This window comes from Hydra vulgaris, chromosome 12 (assembly GCF_038396675.1).
Source record: "Hydra vulgaris chromosome 12, alternate assembly HydraT2T_AEP".
NCBI classification, from domain to species: domain Eukaryota; kingdom Metazoa; phylum Cnidaria; class Hydrozoa; order Anthoathecata; family Hydridae; genus Hydra; species Hydra vulgaris.
In genome coordinates, this window is record NC_088931.1 from 17,317,436 (window position 1) to 17,333,887 (window position 16,452).

General features: G+C 25.3%; 1 protein-coding gene across 1 annotated transcript in view; it reads left to right on the forward strand.

The window, feature by feature from the left end:
• The window catches only part of LOC101240901 (von Willebrand factor A domain-containing protein 3B), a 102,711-nt gene that overhangs the window by 10,742 nt on the left and 75,517 nt on the right, over nucleotides 1-16,452 (forward strand). The window contains exons 3-6 of the mRNA XM_065812392.1: nucleotides 9,122-9,213; nucleotides 9,505-9,602; nucleotides 10,980-11,132; nucleotides 12,862-13,021. Coding sequence (XP_065668464.1) covers nucleotides 9,122-9,213; nucleotides 9,505-9,602; nucleotides 10,980-11,132; nucleotides 12,862-13,021 — 503 coding nt within the window. The remainder of the gene's footprint in view (nucleotides 1-9,121; nucleotides 9,214-9,504; nucleotides 9,603-10,979; nucleotides 11,133-12,861; nucleotides 13,022-16,452) is intronic.

Here is a 16,452-nt window from a genome sequence, read left to right on the forward strand (position 1 = left end):
TAACTTTTGGAGGCATAAAAATGACTTAAAGAAATTATTTTTAGTATTAAAGGTATATTTAAAATAATCTTTCATGTGTCTACATCAATATTCACTTGCTAAAAGTTGACAAAAAAGATATTAAAATTTGACTACTTATTCATATAAGTAATTTAATATCTATATATATATATATATATATATATATATATATATATATATATATATATATATATATATATATATATTTTTTTTTTTTTTTTTTTTGTGCACAAATTCCTCCATATACCATGACGGGTTATGTAAAATTTCTTTTTTTATAATAGGGTTCTCTCAGTGCTTTTTGATATTTATTTATGTAAATATGTTTGGATTTTTGATCACAATCAGTAAAGTGGAATAGTTTTTCATCAGTTGTAATGATTTTTGTCTAGTTTTTCTTAATAAATCCATAAAGTTTTTTTAATCTTGTAAACTTTCTCTTGATCGCACAAGATCGCGTGCACACATCCTTTTGAAACCTTTTTTTAAATTAAATATTTTATCACTATAAAATTTAATTGACTTTCTTGATATCTTAAACTTTCTAGATAATTCAGAAATAGTTGTTGGATTGTCTTTTTTTAATAAGTTTTTTATCCGAAAAATTTACTGTAAATTAAATAGTGGTTATTGAAACTTTGATTGATTTTTTTTTCTAATAATTTCTTAATCATTCTATACAAATATCCAAGTTGTACCAAAGATAAAATATGTTCTTTAATATTTACTTGATTTTTTTTGTCAACATGCTTTATTTACATAAATCTTTTTTTCCTGCTTGCTACTTTAAATGTGTGATTAAGTTATATAAATAACATTATTCCATATTGTTTAATCAAGTTTCAAAAGTGTTTTTATTTCAATGTCACATGGCTTTTGACACCCAAAATATGGAACAATTACAAACTTTTTTATGTCAAACTTCATAGTATTTACTATGTCCTCCTATATTCAAAACTGGACTCTGGGGAGACCAGGTCATCAATTCCATTACTCCTTCCTCTGCCATTTCATTAAAATAACTTTTTGCCACTCGGAAACAATGTTATGGGTCATTGTCCTGCTGCAGAATAAAATTTTCACCTATTAGTCTCATTCAGGATGATACAGCATGGTGCCTTAGGATATCCACATAATGTTCCCCGGTGACTTGCCCCCCTATTTTGATCAAATCATCTACTATGAAGATAAACAGCCCCAAACTTGTAAAGAGCCTCCTCTGTGATTAATAGTAAGGTTTAAACACTTGAGCTGATAGGCTTCTTTAATTCTTCTTCAAACATATTGGCATCCTTTCGTTCCAAAAATTTTGAATTTGGACTCATCGGTGTACAGAACCCGATTAAACATTTCCTGGGCCCAATCTTTGTGTTGTTTTGCATATTTAAGTCATTTTTCTTTATTGCCACACCGTAATAATGGTTTTCGAATTGCAACACACCCTCTTAATCCTGGTTTAAGTAGGTGTCATAATAAAAGAAGAGTTGAATAAAAGAAGAGCTGACACTTTCCCCAGTTGCTGTGTTAAGGTCTTTTGCCAGCTCAGTTGATGCTTTTTTTGTATTTCTTAAAGATAGGGTTTTTAAATATTTATTGTCATCTTTTGATAGCTTAGGAGGTCTACCACTTTTCTTTCTATCTTCCAGGGAGACAGTTTCTCTGATTTCTGTAACAGCATTCTTCGAATATCCTGTTTTGGATGAAGTTGTTATGACACATCGTTTTAATAAATAAACAAACAAATCCCTCATGTTTCCTCATCAATTTTGTTTATTTATTCAAAGTAATATATTCTTTCAACTTTTCTTATATTTTATTAAACTTAAGTACGCTTTAAAAAAATTACATACGAAAATATTGTAAATACGTCTAATTATTCAAGTGGTCTAAAACTTATTCACAGTACTGTATATATATATATATATATATATATATATATATATATATATATATATATATATATATATATATATATATATATATATATATATATATATATATATATAAGTATGTGCTATTTTATTTATGCTAATGAAAATTATTTTATTTAAGATTTTAATAAGCTCAAAAATTGCAAAAAAAAAACCTAATTACCCTAATTACTAATTACCCTATTTGTTCAACTACCTTAAATAATTTGTTAACATTTATTAAAAGTTGTTTAAAGTATTAAAACATTAAATAACAATCTTTTCATAATTTTAATTTTAATAATATTTTAAATATTTAAAATATTCTGAAAATTTTAAGTTACTAAATGATTTTATATTTTTATTATATAAGCAATATAAAAATTCGAATACAAATTTATTGAGACAAGAATAAATCTCCTTTACGCATCTGCAGCAAACAAGCAATAAAATCTATGCATTGTTATTTCAATAAAAAAATATTACTCTTTCAATTAAAACTGATGCTGCGACTATGATTTTTAAATATCAATTTGTTTGTGTTAACCTACTTTATTTCTTTATTATATCTTCTTTATTTCTTTATTACCCAAAGATAAGTAGCTGGTTTAAAATAGTATCTCGATGTAATAGGCATTTCTTTAAATACATTATTTAGCAGTGGACGCTAAGAAAAACTATTTTATTTAGTATTATAATAAACCTCTAAGTTGCAAATACTAGACTTATTGTAAATATTTATTGAAAACTGTTTAAAGTATTTTAAACATTAGATAACTTTATTTTAGTAATTTTTTTTTTTTTTAAAATAAAAGTGTTAATTGCGGTAAACTTAATGATTAAATATATATATTTATAATTAAAAAAAAGTTGTGTACATTAAATAAGTTACATTTACTAAGGATTTTTAAAAAATTAAGAACATTGAAGTTTAAAACTAACTTAAACTTAATAAAACTTTTGTTAAGTTATTGTAAACATTATTTTTAATATTATTCAATTCAAAAAGAAGAGAAACAAACTTTCTAAAAAAGTTTTCTTTTCCATTTTTTTGTTTTCCTAAAGTAAAATAAAAAAGCAATTTAAGGATCAAAAATTGAATTTGCACGAATATTGTTATTAGGATTGAAGTTATTACTTTTGTTCATTTATTATTAAAAACAGTTAACACAAAATTACCGAGCAAAGCAAAAGTTAACCTATTAAACTATTAAACAATTTAAAATATTAAATGAATATTTGAAATCGTTCTATCTTTCAAAAAACAATTTTTTCATCATTCCACTGTCTTTAAATTGAATTTTGTAATAAGTTTAAAGTCATTTTTTATAATCTAATGTTCGGTTAGTAATTAAACCACAGTTTTAAACATTAAATGGTGCATAATTACTTAAGTAATTAGCAATTTTTAATCAATTTTATTGTCCTGAAGAAAACATGAGCTAGCTAAAATAAACAGAAAATTAGTTTGAAACAGTTACTGCATTTGAAATGGAAACTTTATTGCCTATTTTTATTGATAAGCAAAACAAAACATAAATAAAATTTTTTTTGGTGCCTATACTGCTCAGGAGTACCAAAACAGTTCAGGGTTTGTCCCTAATTTAAATTATGTTAGTGTATTTTACAAATAGAGTGCTCAATGTTCTTAAAGAACAGAGCAATAAAAAATTAGTAAAAAAACTTATCTAACTTTTTTCTTCTACTTGAAGTTTCACCATTGCTGGATCATCAGGAAGAGTTCTCAGGAAGAGTTCTCAGGAAGAGAACTCTTCCTGAGAACTCTTATATATATATATATGTATATCTTATATATATATGTATATATATATATATATATATATACATATATATATATATACATATATATATATATACATATATATATATATATGTATATATATATATGTATATATATATGTATATATATATATATATATATATATATATATATATATATATATATATATATATATATATATATATATATATATATATATATATATATATATATATATATATGTATGTATATTAGGTTGGTGCAAAAGTAAATTCACATAACTTCAAAGTCAAATATGATGCACATGCGTAGTGCAAATGCAAGCAGTATAGATATAAGTTGAAAGAGCAATCTTTTTTGCACATTTTAAATTATAAATTTTAATTTTTTAATAACATTGTATATATATAATTCTTTTTTAGAAAATGTCCATAGAAAAAATATGTTTTAGACATTGCATGTTGTACAAATTTCGACAGGGTAAAAATGCAACAAAAGCGACAGAAGCGATTTGTTCTGTTTACGGATGCTCTATATGTTCACGTTTGCTAGAAGTGGTTTGCAAAGTTTCGCAGTGGAGATTTTGATCTTGAGGACAAAGAACGTTCAGGAAGGCCACAGGAACTGGAAACAGACAATTTAGAGGAATTGCTCGAAGAAGACCCACGGCAATCAACTCGAAAATTACCAGAACAACTTGGAGTTGATCATTCGACTGTTTTAAGACGATTACATGACATGGGAAAGGTTCAAAAGGTCGGAAAATGGGTCCCACATAAATTGACTGAAAACAACAAAATGCAACATTTGAGCACCTGTATTTCTCATATGGCTAAGTACAAAAAAAAGGACTTTTTGTGGAAAATTGTAACGGGTGATGAAAAGTGAGCTTATTATGACAATCCTTCCAACAAAAAACAGTGGTTGAGTCCTAGTCAATCAGCATCTGTCTCACCTAAACCCGATATTCATCGAAAAAAGGTAATGCTACGCGTATGGTGGGATATGAAAGGTATAATATACTATGAACTGCTGAAACTGAACCAAACTATTAATGCTGTATGCTACTCGCAACAATTGAGACGTTTGAATGAAAAAATCTTAGAAAAAAGGTCCGGACCGGGTCATGGAAACTGTAAAGTCATATTGCTGCACGACAATGCTCAGCCCCATATTGCTATAAGAACCAAGGAAACTATTTTAGAACTAGGCTGGGAAGTCTTGCCGCATCCTGTGTATTCACCAGACACGGCACCATCAGATTACCATTTGTTCCGTTCAATGGAACATTTTTTACGGGATAAATCATTTAAAGAAAATCAAGATTTACAAAATCAGCTAGATGCCTATTTCGAAGCAAAGCCCCAGTCTTTCTACAGAGATGGAATTCGTCAGTTGGTCACAAAATGGCAAAAGGTCATAGATAGCCAAGGAAATTATTTTGATGACGAATGACTTCTTAATTTTAACTATATTTAATAAATAGTACTGAAAAAAAAACGAATTTTCTTTTGCACCAACCTAATATATATATCTATATATAAATATATATATACATATATATTTATATATATTCATGCAGTAATGGTGTAGTGGTAGAGCGCTCGCTTCATAAGCAAGAGGTTCCCATTTGATTCCCACCACGTCCCTAGTAGTACCGCGCTCAACTTGTTTCTCTGCGAAGCTGCCTTGTTCATCAAGGTTTGTGTTTTAGAGTTATAGAGTTAAGAGAGGGTTATAACCACAAGTAGCCTCCTCATCTGTAGTGGCCTTCTCGACCTTGGGGAGGTGAATTAAAAAAAAAAAATCATATATATATATATATATATATATATATATATATATATCTTATAGCCTGTTGCTACAAAGGAGTGTTGCTACATCAAATATCTTATAGCCTGCTGCTACAAAGGAGTGCTGCTACATCAACTGAGAGTTTGGTTTGGGCATGCAGTCTATCAAATAATAATAAAAAAAAAAGTTTTTAAACCTTTTCCAGTCTTTTAAATAGATTAAAAAAACAACAACATAAATTTGATATTTTATGGGAAAACTTAAAAACAACCAAGCAAGAGTTTATATATATATATATAAAACCCTTAGATGTTGTCCGAAAGTTTTTTCCATATTTTGTTGACAAAAAGTAAAAATTAAAATGCTAGACCGGAATTGTTTTTTTTTTATTAACTGATAGACTGCCTGCCCCAACCAAACCCTCAGTCGATGTAGCAACACTCCATTGCGGGTCAGGCTATTTGTCAGTCGATGTAGCAGCACTCCCTTGCGAGTCAGGCTATAAGATAGTCGATGTAGCAACACTCCGCGCATGATTTACAGTAAAAAAAAATAAAAATAAAAACATTTTATTAAAAAAATTAAAAATAAAAACATTTTACTAAAAAAAATAAAAATAAAAACATTCTTTATATTGTTAAAAACATTCAGAATGTTTTTAAAACATTCTGGTCAATTAAATTTGCATTTTTGTGGTTTTTTAAAAAACGATTTATTTGTAATTAAATTAATGGTTTTTACTTTCGTCCAACATGCAAATGTTGGACGAAAGTCAAAAGTAATTAAAAGTGACGTATGTGTTGGCGTAAGAATCACTTTTTTCCTTCCGCTCTTCCCAAAGACAACAAACTATAGATCTATATATACATGCATATATATATATATATATATATATATATATATATATATATATATATATATATATATATATATATATATATATATGTATATATATATGTATATATATATATATATACATATATATATATACATATATATATACATATATATATATATATATATATATATATATATATATATATATATATATATAAATAAAATTTTTCAAAATTGCCTAAAATGCCAACGAAATTAGTGTTGACATACAGCTAATGATTGTTGACGTACAGCAAATGATTGTTGATGATCATGAAAGAGGCTTTGGGTATGGAAAAATTGCTGAAAAATATAATAAAAGCAAGGCAATGGTACAATCAATAATACAAAAATATAAAAAAAACTAAAAGTGTGCAAAATAAAGTATGCTCAGGCCATCCACTAAAAACAACATCTCGAGAAGATAGGCTTATTGTTTAAGAAGTAAAGCGAGAGCCTGTTATTTCTGCCAGTGTTATTAAAGAGAAACTAAACATGAACGTTTTTAAACGAACAATACAATGTAGACTTCGCTCTGCAGAGTTTTATGGATCCTGCGTTACAAAAAAACCCTTTATTTCAAGTAAAAATAAAACTTAATGCCTTGCCTTTGCAAAAAAAGTACTTTTCAAAGACACCAGGATTCTGGAAATCAATTTTATGGTCTGATGAAAGTAAATTCAAGCTAAAGTATTCCAAAAAAAGACCAAAAGTATGGAAAAGAAAAGGAAAACCCTAAGATAAAAAAACTATAATAACAACCATCAAACATGAAGGTGGTAATGTACTTGTTTGGGGCTGTTTTAGTTATAACAGAGTTGGTAACTTAGTTCAAATTGAAAAATTAACAGGAGCTGGATATGTAAATATTTTGCGAAACAACCTTATGCCCTCTGTCAATAAATTAGGGTTAACAGATCAATTTGCCTTCCAACAAGACAATGATCTGAAACATACCAGTAAAATTGCCAAAATATATTTCAAAGAAAATGAAATAAAATTGTTGGATTAGCCTGCGCAAAGTCCAGATATCAATCCAATTGAAAATTTGTGGCATTATTTGGATGGCAAAGTTAATAGGGATGAGCACAGTATCAACAAACAAAACTTCTTTTTAGCATTGGAGGAAGCTTGGCATAATATTTCTCCAAACTATTTACAAAACTTAGTTGATAGTATTCCTTGTCCCTTGCAAGTAGTTATCTATGCCCAAGGACTTCATACTAAATATTAATTAACAAATAAAACAAAAAAATCGAATATACTAAATAAAACTTTGAGAGGTACTTTTGACGTTTCCTAATATCACAATTTTTAAATAATTTTCACTTTTTTTAAAAACAAGATTTAATTTTTCAAATATTATAGTTAAAAGAGGAGTAATTAAAGAAGGCAATTATTGACACCAAGAAATCAGGTTATGTTATGAAGCCATAATTAAAAAATGCTTGAGATAAAAAAAGATAGTTCAACACCTCAGTTTACATTTTTAGTTTACATTATATGTCTAACAATTCCATTAACAACAAATTGTTGTTGAGAAGAGTGTTCAAAAAGTATTTAATTTTGATAATATATGTTTTTTTCTATGTATGTGCGTATGTATATATTTATATTTATACATATATGCATATATACATATATACATATATGCATATATATATATATATATATACATATATATATATACATTGGGGTGGTGGGAAAACAACTTATTTTAAAAATGTCAGCTGACAACCCCTAAATGTGTTTTATATAATAAAATAATACTGGATTTAAAAATTTTTTGAATAAAAAATATTTTTACGGGTGCCACAAGGCCCTTATACATCAAACAGGTTCCTAATATTATAAAAAAAAAAGTTTTTCAAAAGTATATCATGTTGGGTCTCAAAAGAAGCAAAATTTTATAAAAATTCTAAAAATAACAATTATTTTATAAAAAAACTATTATTTAAGATTTTTTTGAAATTATAATTAAAAAAAATAAACTTTTTTCATTTTTAGTTTAAAAGGTCATTTTTTTTTGCAATAAGCTATAAAATAACAATTTTTTTTTAAAAATAATTGTTATTTTTGAAATTTTTATAAAATTTTGCTTCTTTTGAGACCCAACATGACGTACTTTTGAAAAACCTTTTTTTTTATAATATTATGAACTTGTTTGATGTATAAGGGCCTTGTGGCACCCGTAAAAATATTTTTTATTCAAAAATTTTTTAAATCCAGTATTATTTTATTATATAAAACACATTTAGGGGTTGTCAGCTGACATTTTTCAAATAAGTTGTTTTTAGCACCACCCTAATATACATATATATATATATATATATATATATATATATATATATATATATATATATATATATATATATATATATATATATATATATATATATATATATATATATATATATATATATATATATATATATATATGTATATTCATATACATATATATATATATATACATACATACATATATATATATGTATATATATATATTCATATACATATATATATATATATACATACATACATATATATATATATATATATATATATATATATATATATATATATATATATATATATATATGTATATATATATATGTATATATATATATATATACATATATGTATATATGTATATATGTATATATATGTATATGTTTTTTTAAAGATGTTTATAATATGCTTGTTTATATAAGACTGTATTAAATAAACTAATATATTTTAGACTATATTCGAACTTTAAAAAAATCTGTTTCTTCAAAGTATGGAAATTCATTATTTAAAAGAATTCCTTTAAAAGATGGCTCAGTTTATAATGTAAATCACTTTTACTTTTCAATTTCTGTAAACACAAAATTTAGTCTTTGTTGATTGCTTATAATTGTGATATTTTGTTTATGCAATTGCTTCTGATAATGAAATTCTTTTTTGTTTATCTTTTTTTAAATGTTAAAACTTTTTTTTTAATTCTTTTTAATAATTATATTTATGATGATAACTGCTTTTGTTAATAAATTTCTTTTATTAATAAATTGCATTCTTTAATAATTTTTAATAATGAACTTATCTGTTTAGCTAACTGCTTTAATAATGAACTTATTTGTTTAGCTAACTGCTTCAACTGATGAACTGATCGAAATTGAAAACACTTTGAAAAAAGTCTTAGAACTTTACAAAAGTCGTTTTGAATGGCTTGTCAGTGGAAGGTAAACATTAGTCCTAAACTTGTTTTTATTCAAAATAAGCTGGCATTATTACATTATGGCATCTTTTTTTTTAAAATTTGTTTCCAACAACACTGCAAACAACATTGTTTAAGTTAGAATGTGAAGATAATTTTTTAGAAGTAAAGAGAAAAACAAGAAAAAGTTAACAGGTGATGTAAAAAGCTGTTTTATGAGTAAGGAAAACAGGAAGACAGGACAGAATTCCAAAGCAATGTTTTTCTTTTGGAAGCAATTGCATTCCAAAAAAAAAAGTTAGATGAATAAAAGGATGTAACAAAGTTGAATGACATGTTATACAAGACACTGTTTTTATTTGTGTTTTTTGTTAACAAAATACAATAGCTCATTTGAGCAGTATGTCAGTGGGTAGTATTTGTAGAGAGTTGAAATAGATGCAGTCTTATGACTATAAGACAGAGATTTAAACTAAGTTGCTAGAACAGACCCAACTATTTTTACAATGCATTTTAAAATCTTGTTTAAAAAAAAAATTTATAATATTATAAGAAAAACCAGCAAAAATATGACAACAGTATTTCATACAAGGATGGATAAGAGATAAAAGAAATTAAAGAATAGAATCAGGAATAAGAAAATAAAAATGAAAATAGAGAGAGGCAACTCTTGCAGATATTAACTTTGCAATCGATCAGGTTTATGGTTTCCTATGGTTTATGGTTTCCTATGGTTTATGGTTTCCTATGGAGAGATCTGCTAACAATTCAAGATGGAGATCTGTAGTCAAGAAGATGCAAATAGAGGATTCAGTAAAAGTGTTTTTATTCAGTAGGTTAAGAATATCAATATTATTGCGAGAATGGTTAGAAGTAGACAACTGTGTTTTATTTAAATTAAAATTCACATGCCACTGCAAGCTCTGAATTGTTGCAGAAGAGAGCAATCACATTTAAGATTGGTCTGTTTGATCGGTCGATTGAATCGTGCTGACTTTTTATCAAGACTGCAATATGTATTTGTATCATTAACAAACTGAGCCATTTTAGAGGTAAGATTAGTGATCCAATCTATATTAATGATCTAGAAGATCATTAATATAGATCAGAAGCACAGGACCATGCATTGAATATTGTGGTACCTTAGAGATTACTGGAAATAAAGGGCAGTATTGTCCATTGACTTTAATACTGCGATTAGAGTGGGAAAGTTTAACAATTTCGAAAAAAAAAAATTTTTATTGAATATTTGGTATCTTGAATAGTAATTAGTTTTTGACAAATGACTTTTCATTAATACTTGTATAGTACAGTATTTAAATTTTATATATGAAATTATCATAGTTATGATTTAAAATTTAATTTTAATTTATAATGTTTTTTTTTTTTTTAATGTGTTAAGTCGCAAACTATTTGGTATAATAGAAGGAAGAAGTATATGTATAATTCTTGATATTAACCCAGATGATAAACAAACGCTTGCATACTTTATCAAATGTCTTATTTCTCTACTAAAACAACAGCTAGTGTATGTTGAGAAATTTAATTTTATAAGGTAAATATTATTTATTAACATAATTTTTTGTTCACAAAACAAGTAAAAAAATGATGTTTTAACTGTTCATTAATTTATTTTTTTTAATGTAAAAATTTTATTTTTTTTATTTTATAGATTTTTTTATTAATGTCTCGTGAATGATGTTTTAAAAATTTTATATTAAAACATTTTTTATTTTTAATCAGTAGGCAGTGATTAGGTTTCGTTTTTGTATCAAAAATGATTGACATTAAAATTGATTGTTAAAGATAGGATATTACTCATGTTAAATTTTTTTCGACATGAATAATATCCTATCTTTAACAATCATTTTTGACATAAGTTATATCCTTTCTTTAATAATCATAATCAACATCATTTATTATCATCAACATTTTAATTATTTTGTAAATAATTAATTGGTACAAAAAAATAAACCAAAAATCATCTTTGTATAAATTTGATAATGAAAAAATCAAAGTAAATTGTTTTCAACAAGTCACTTCTAAGCATATCTGATCCCAAGATCTAAGTAAAAACACATAAGAGTTAAAAAGGAAGTTTTTGATTTTGTTTTTACGACAAGACTGCATCTTATTATTCAAATGACTGAACTAGAATGTCTAACGATGTCAAGCAATAGAACAAACCAAGGCTTGGTACCTCAACAAGTGTATAATCAAGTTAATCAATACCTTCAGAAACATCACCGCAATGGTGTATATATTTTCAGCTTAAATCACTATCAGATTATCTACAAGTACAAGAGATATTACTGGTACCAAAAGAAACCAATCCAGGAAATGTGTTGGAAGCTTGTTCTATTTTTTGGGAAGTTAGTAACCAGGATCAGAAAAAAGGAAACATTAACTTTGGCGACACACACAAAATTAATATACTATTGATTTTTAAGAATATACCATTTTTAATGTTTAACTTTATTATTTCAGTGTGCAGTAGATTACATCAACTTTGTATTTAATTAAGTTATTTCAATGTGTTGTTGATAACATCATTTTAAGCACCAGTATTCTAATAAGCATCTTTATTAAATGGAAACTAAGTTCTTTTTTATCTTTTTCTATTTTAAAGCATTTAATATTTTAAAGTTTGTTAATTTGCTTATACAATGTCATATTGTATAAGCAAATTAACAAACTTTAAAATCAAATATAAATAATAATAAGAAATGTACCACGGCTGGTTAATTTAAAATTGAAAGTATAATCATAAAGTATAATTGAAGTCAAGCAAATGTCAATTATCTCTTAGTTTTATTTTTACTTTTGATAAATTACAGTAATTATAATGGTTACAACACGTAATTTTAATACTAGTCTCTGGTATAAAGTTAAGTACTAGTCTCATGTATTAATTTAAGTACTAGTCTCAGGTATTAAGTTAAGTACTAGTCTCAGATATTAAGTTAAGTACTAGTCTCAGGCATTAAGCTATATAATAGTCTCTGGCATTAAGTTGAGTACTAGTCTCTGGCATTAAGTTAAATAATAGTTTGTGACATATATATAAAAAGTACATAAATATATAAAAATATAAAAAAATATATAAAAAGTTAAATATATAAAAAGTTGTTAAAAGCTGAAACTTATTTTTTTATAAGTTTATTTGGCTCATAAGTAAGAGAGTTCACTATCAGAACAGATTTCTGGTATGAGTCTAGATAACATGTTAAATATATAATTTTTTTTTTGTAAACTTTAATTAAGAAACTTTTATTAACATTTAGAGGTGCAAGTGAAATTGTAACATGGCAACCTCATTGTGTTACTGTTACTCCTGAAAGTGTATCTAATGCCGTTAGTTGGATAATGGACTTAGATTTGGATGTGAAAAACAAAAGTTCTACTGTGTTGGAGTGTTTACTTTATGCTATAAATGATACTTCTGTATGTTCTATTTTATAAAATTTATTTAAAGAAATCTATCTATCTATCTATCTATCTATCTATCTATATATATATATATATATATATATATATATATATATATATATATATATATATATATATATATATATATATATATATATATATATATATATATATATATATATATATATATATATGTATATATATATATATTGTATATATATGCACATATATACAAACATTAAGGTGTTTTAAAAAAAGGACTTTTCAAAATTTCAACAAATGTTGCTTCTCATATGGTGCCCCACCCTAAGTATTACTATTCAAATTATTTTTATATCACATTTGGACCACTCTATCAATTCCCAAAATGACCCCAAAGTTCATTTTTAGGTCCTTTTAAAGCCTTTTTTAGTCAAATTGCTGGGACCCTTACTGTGGACCAATTTGTAACAATTAAATTTTTAGGGGAAATTTTATGCATAAGAATTAAAATGATAACCAATGTTAAGTCTTATTTGTTTAAATAATAGGTCAATCATATTTTAATGTTTATGGCAGCTACAGAATTGTCTTGAAAAATGAGTTAGGGTTATCCCTCTTTAATGTGGTTGACTTTCTTAAATATTTGATGTTTTGCAGCATTTATTATCTTTCAGTAAGCAAGAACTTAAAAAAATAGTTTTAGTACAAAGATTTAAAGAAAAATTTTTCAAAACCAATTTTCTTTGGTCTTATTCTTCTACTCTTGAACTTGATGGCTACAAGGAAAGTTTCCTGTCTCTTCTTCTCTTTGTGAGATTTGTTGATCAGCTCTTAGTTAAAAATAAGTTATGTAATATGTTTGCTGAAAGTAACTATTATTTCTATTTCAGATTTGATAAATTTTTTGAAAATATTTCTGAACAAGTTTCATAGCCCTCTCACTGCAATCATTAATTACCTCCAGATTTTTGACAAAATGTTTAAACTCCAGATAATAGTCATTCAGGTTCCATATATCAACTGGGGTCTTTAAGAACTGCAATCCTGCCTTTCCCATGGTTTAAGAGATGAAATATAAACCAACTCTGTTCATTTATTAGTGAAACCAACCTAGGAGATTTATCCCGATGAAAATCCTGATTGTTCAGATTTTCAGGATTTCTAAAAATCCAAAAGCATATCATAAGATCCTGAAGAAATTTTTTTCTCAACTTTGATGGACCATTTCTGTGACGACTCTCCTTAAACATGTTATAATAATCCACTTTGCTCTGAATCTTCACCCTATATATTATAAATAATAGCATTGAAGGGAATTCCCATTTTAAGAAAATTCACTTTAGACTTTTTTTTTTAAATATCTTCACCTCCAACAAGCCTGCAAGCAACCACTATTAAAGTTGGAAATTACTGGAAAAGAGAAGATAAAGTTTATAAAGCAAGATAACAATTAACAGACGACTTGAAAAATTGCAAATTATATGAATAAGGAAAACAAAATAAAGGGAGCAAATTCTAAAGAACTGATTTTCAAGGAAAAAAGCAAATAAGAATTTTTGGGACATTTAGAAAGAGTCACAGTAAAAAACATGCTGCAGCAGAAGAGAGATTCTTTTCAAGCTCATATGGCCCCTCCAAGCAATCATAGAGTGTTGGCTTTACTAATCATAGTATAAAAGGACAGCATTTATACTATGATTGGTAAGGAATGTTCAATAATCTTAAAGGTGTTGCCTTATACACTGTACGAAGAGAGCTTATGAAGAATACCAACATGCCAAAGTTTATGAAAGGCTTTAGAAATGTTGAGAGCAATAGCCTTAACCTCTCCACATCTATCTAATGCACAATAAAACCTATCAGTTACTACTGTTGACAAATCAGCAGTAAGATTTTATTTATTAATTAATTCTAAATAAATACTTTACATACAATGTAAAGAATGTAATAAAACAACATAAATGCATTATTCTACTGAGTAAATATAAATTGTAAATTGACTTTAAGGTTATAAATGTAGTATTGTTTTTTAAATAAATAAAGAATTTGAAAGGTTTACCTTATATTATTCATTGTAATTAGAGGGAATCCAGCTATATTCCATGGCACAACCAATTTAGATATTACACAGCAGTTGGTATTCTCTGCAGGGCACAAAAGCTTGAAAGAATTTATCTTAAATTGTCACCTAAATATATCAGTATCAAGACAAGAGTCTTGCTTGCTTTCTTCATAAGAAATATTTCTGACCTGTTTCTAGTATGTTTTGGCTTTTTTTTTGGAGACATTTTTTAATTATTTAAAAAAAAAAAAAAATTGTCTAGTAATATCTAGGGTGGGGCACTATATGATAAGCAATGTTAGTTAAAATTTTATAAATTCTTATTTTCAAAATACCTATATATATATATATATATATATATATATATATATATATATATATATATATATATATATATATATATATATATATATATATATATATATATATATATATATGTATATATTTATACATATATATATATATATATATATATATATATATATATATATATATATATTTATATATATATATATATATAAATATATATATTTATATATATATATATATATATATATATATATATGTATATATATGGGTATTTACACACACACATTTATATATATATATATATATATATATATATATATATATATATATATATATATATATATATATATATATATATTTATATATATATATATATATATACATATAAATATAGAGATATATGGAGCAGATTAGTATAGTTATTTTTATTTATAGTTGTTAGTCAGGTTTGTAGCGAGCTTTGTAATTTTTTAATAAGAATTTATTTTCGTGGCGGCACTTTGATATAATTTCGGTTCTCTTATTTAATAGTTCTTCAGGTTTTGGATAAGATATAATAGTAAATTCTTAATAAAAAATAAATTAAAATTAATATATAAATAAATAAATTAAAGATAAATTCTTATTAAAAAATTACAAAGCTCGCTACAAACCTGACTAACAACTATAAATAAAACTAACTATACTAATATGCTCCATATTTCACTAGGCTAACTAATAAATTACTCACATACACAGCTTTTGTTATATATTTCATAATATTATGTATATTTTTATATCAATTTTAATTCTTATTTTCTTATTTTTATTTTATTATTTTTTAATACACAAATAATATACATTATCACATAAAAAATGTTTTAAACAACATTAAACATATAACTATTTCACAATTATTAGCCAACTAAAAACAAATTAATAATATTATTAACCTAACTACTAAGTAATTTCCGTCCTGTAACGATCTAAAATACAAATATAAACCATAACGTCCACTAAACAAATCGTAAAAAATTGAACTTTTACTACTTGCCTGATGATTGTGATAACACATGAAACTCAGAGTTGCAATATTAAATTATATTATAAACAT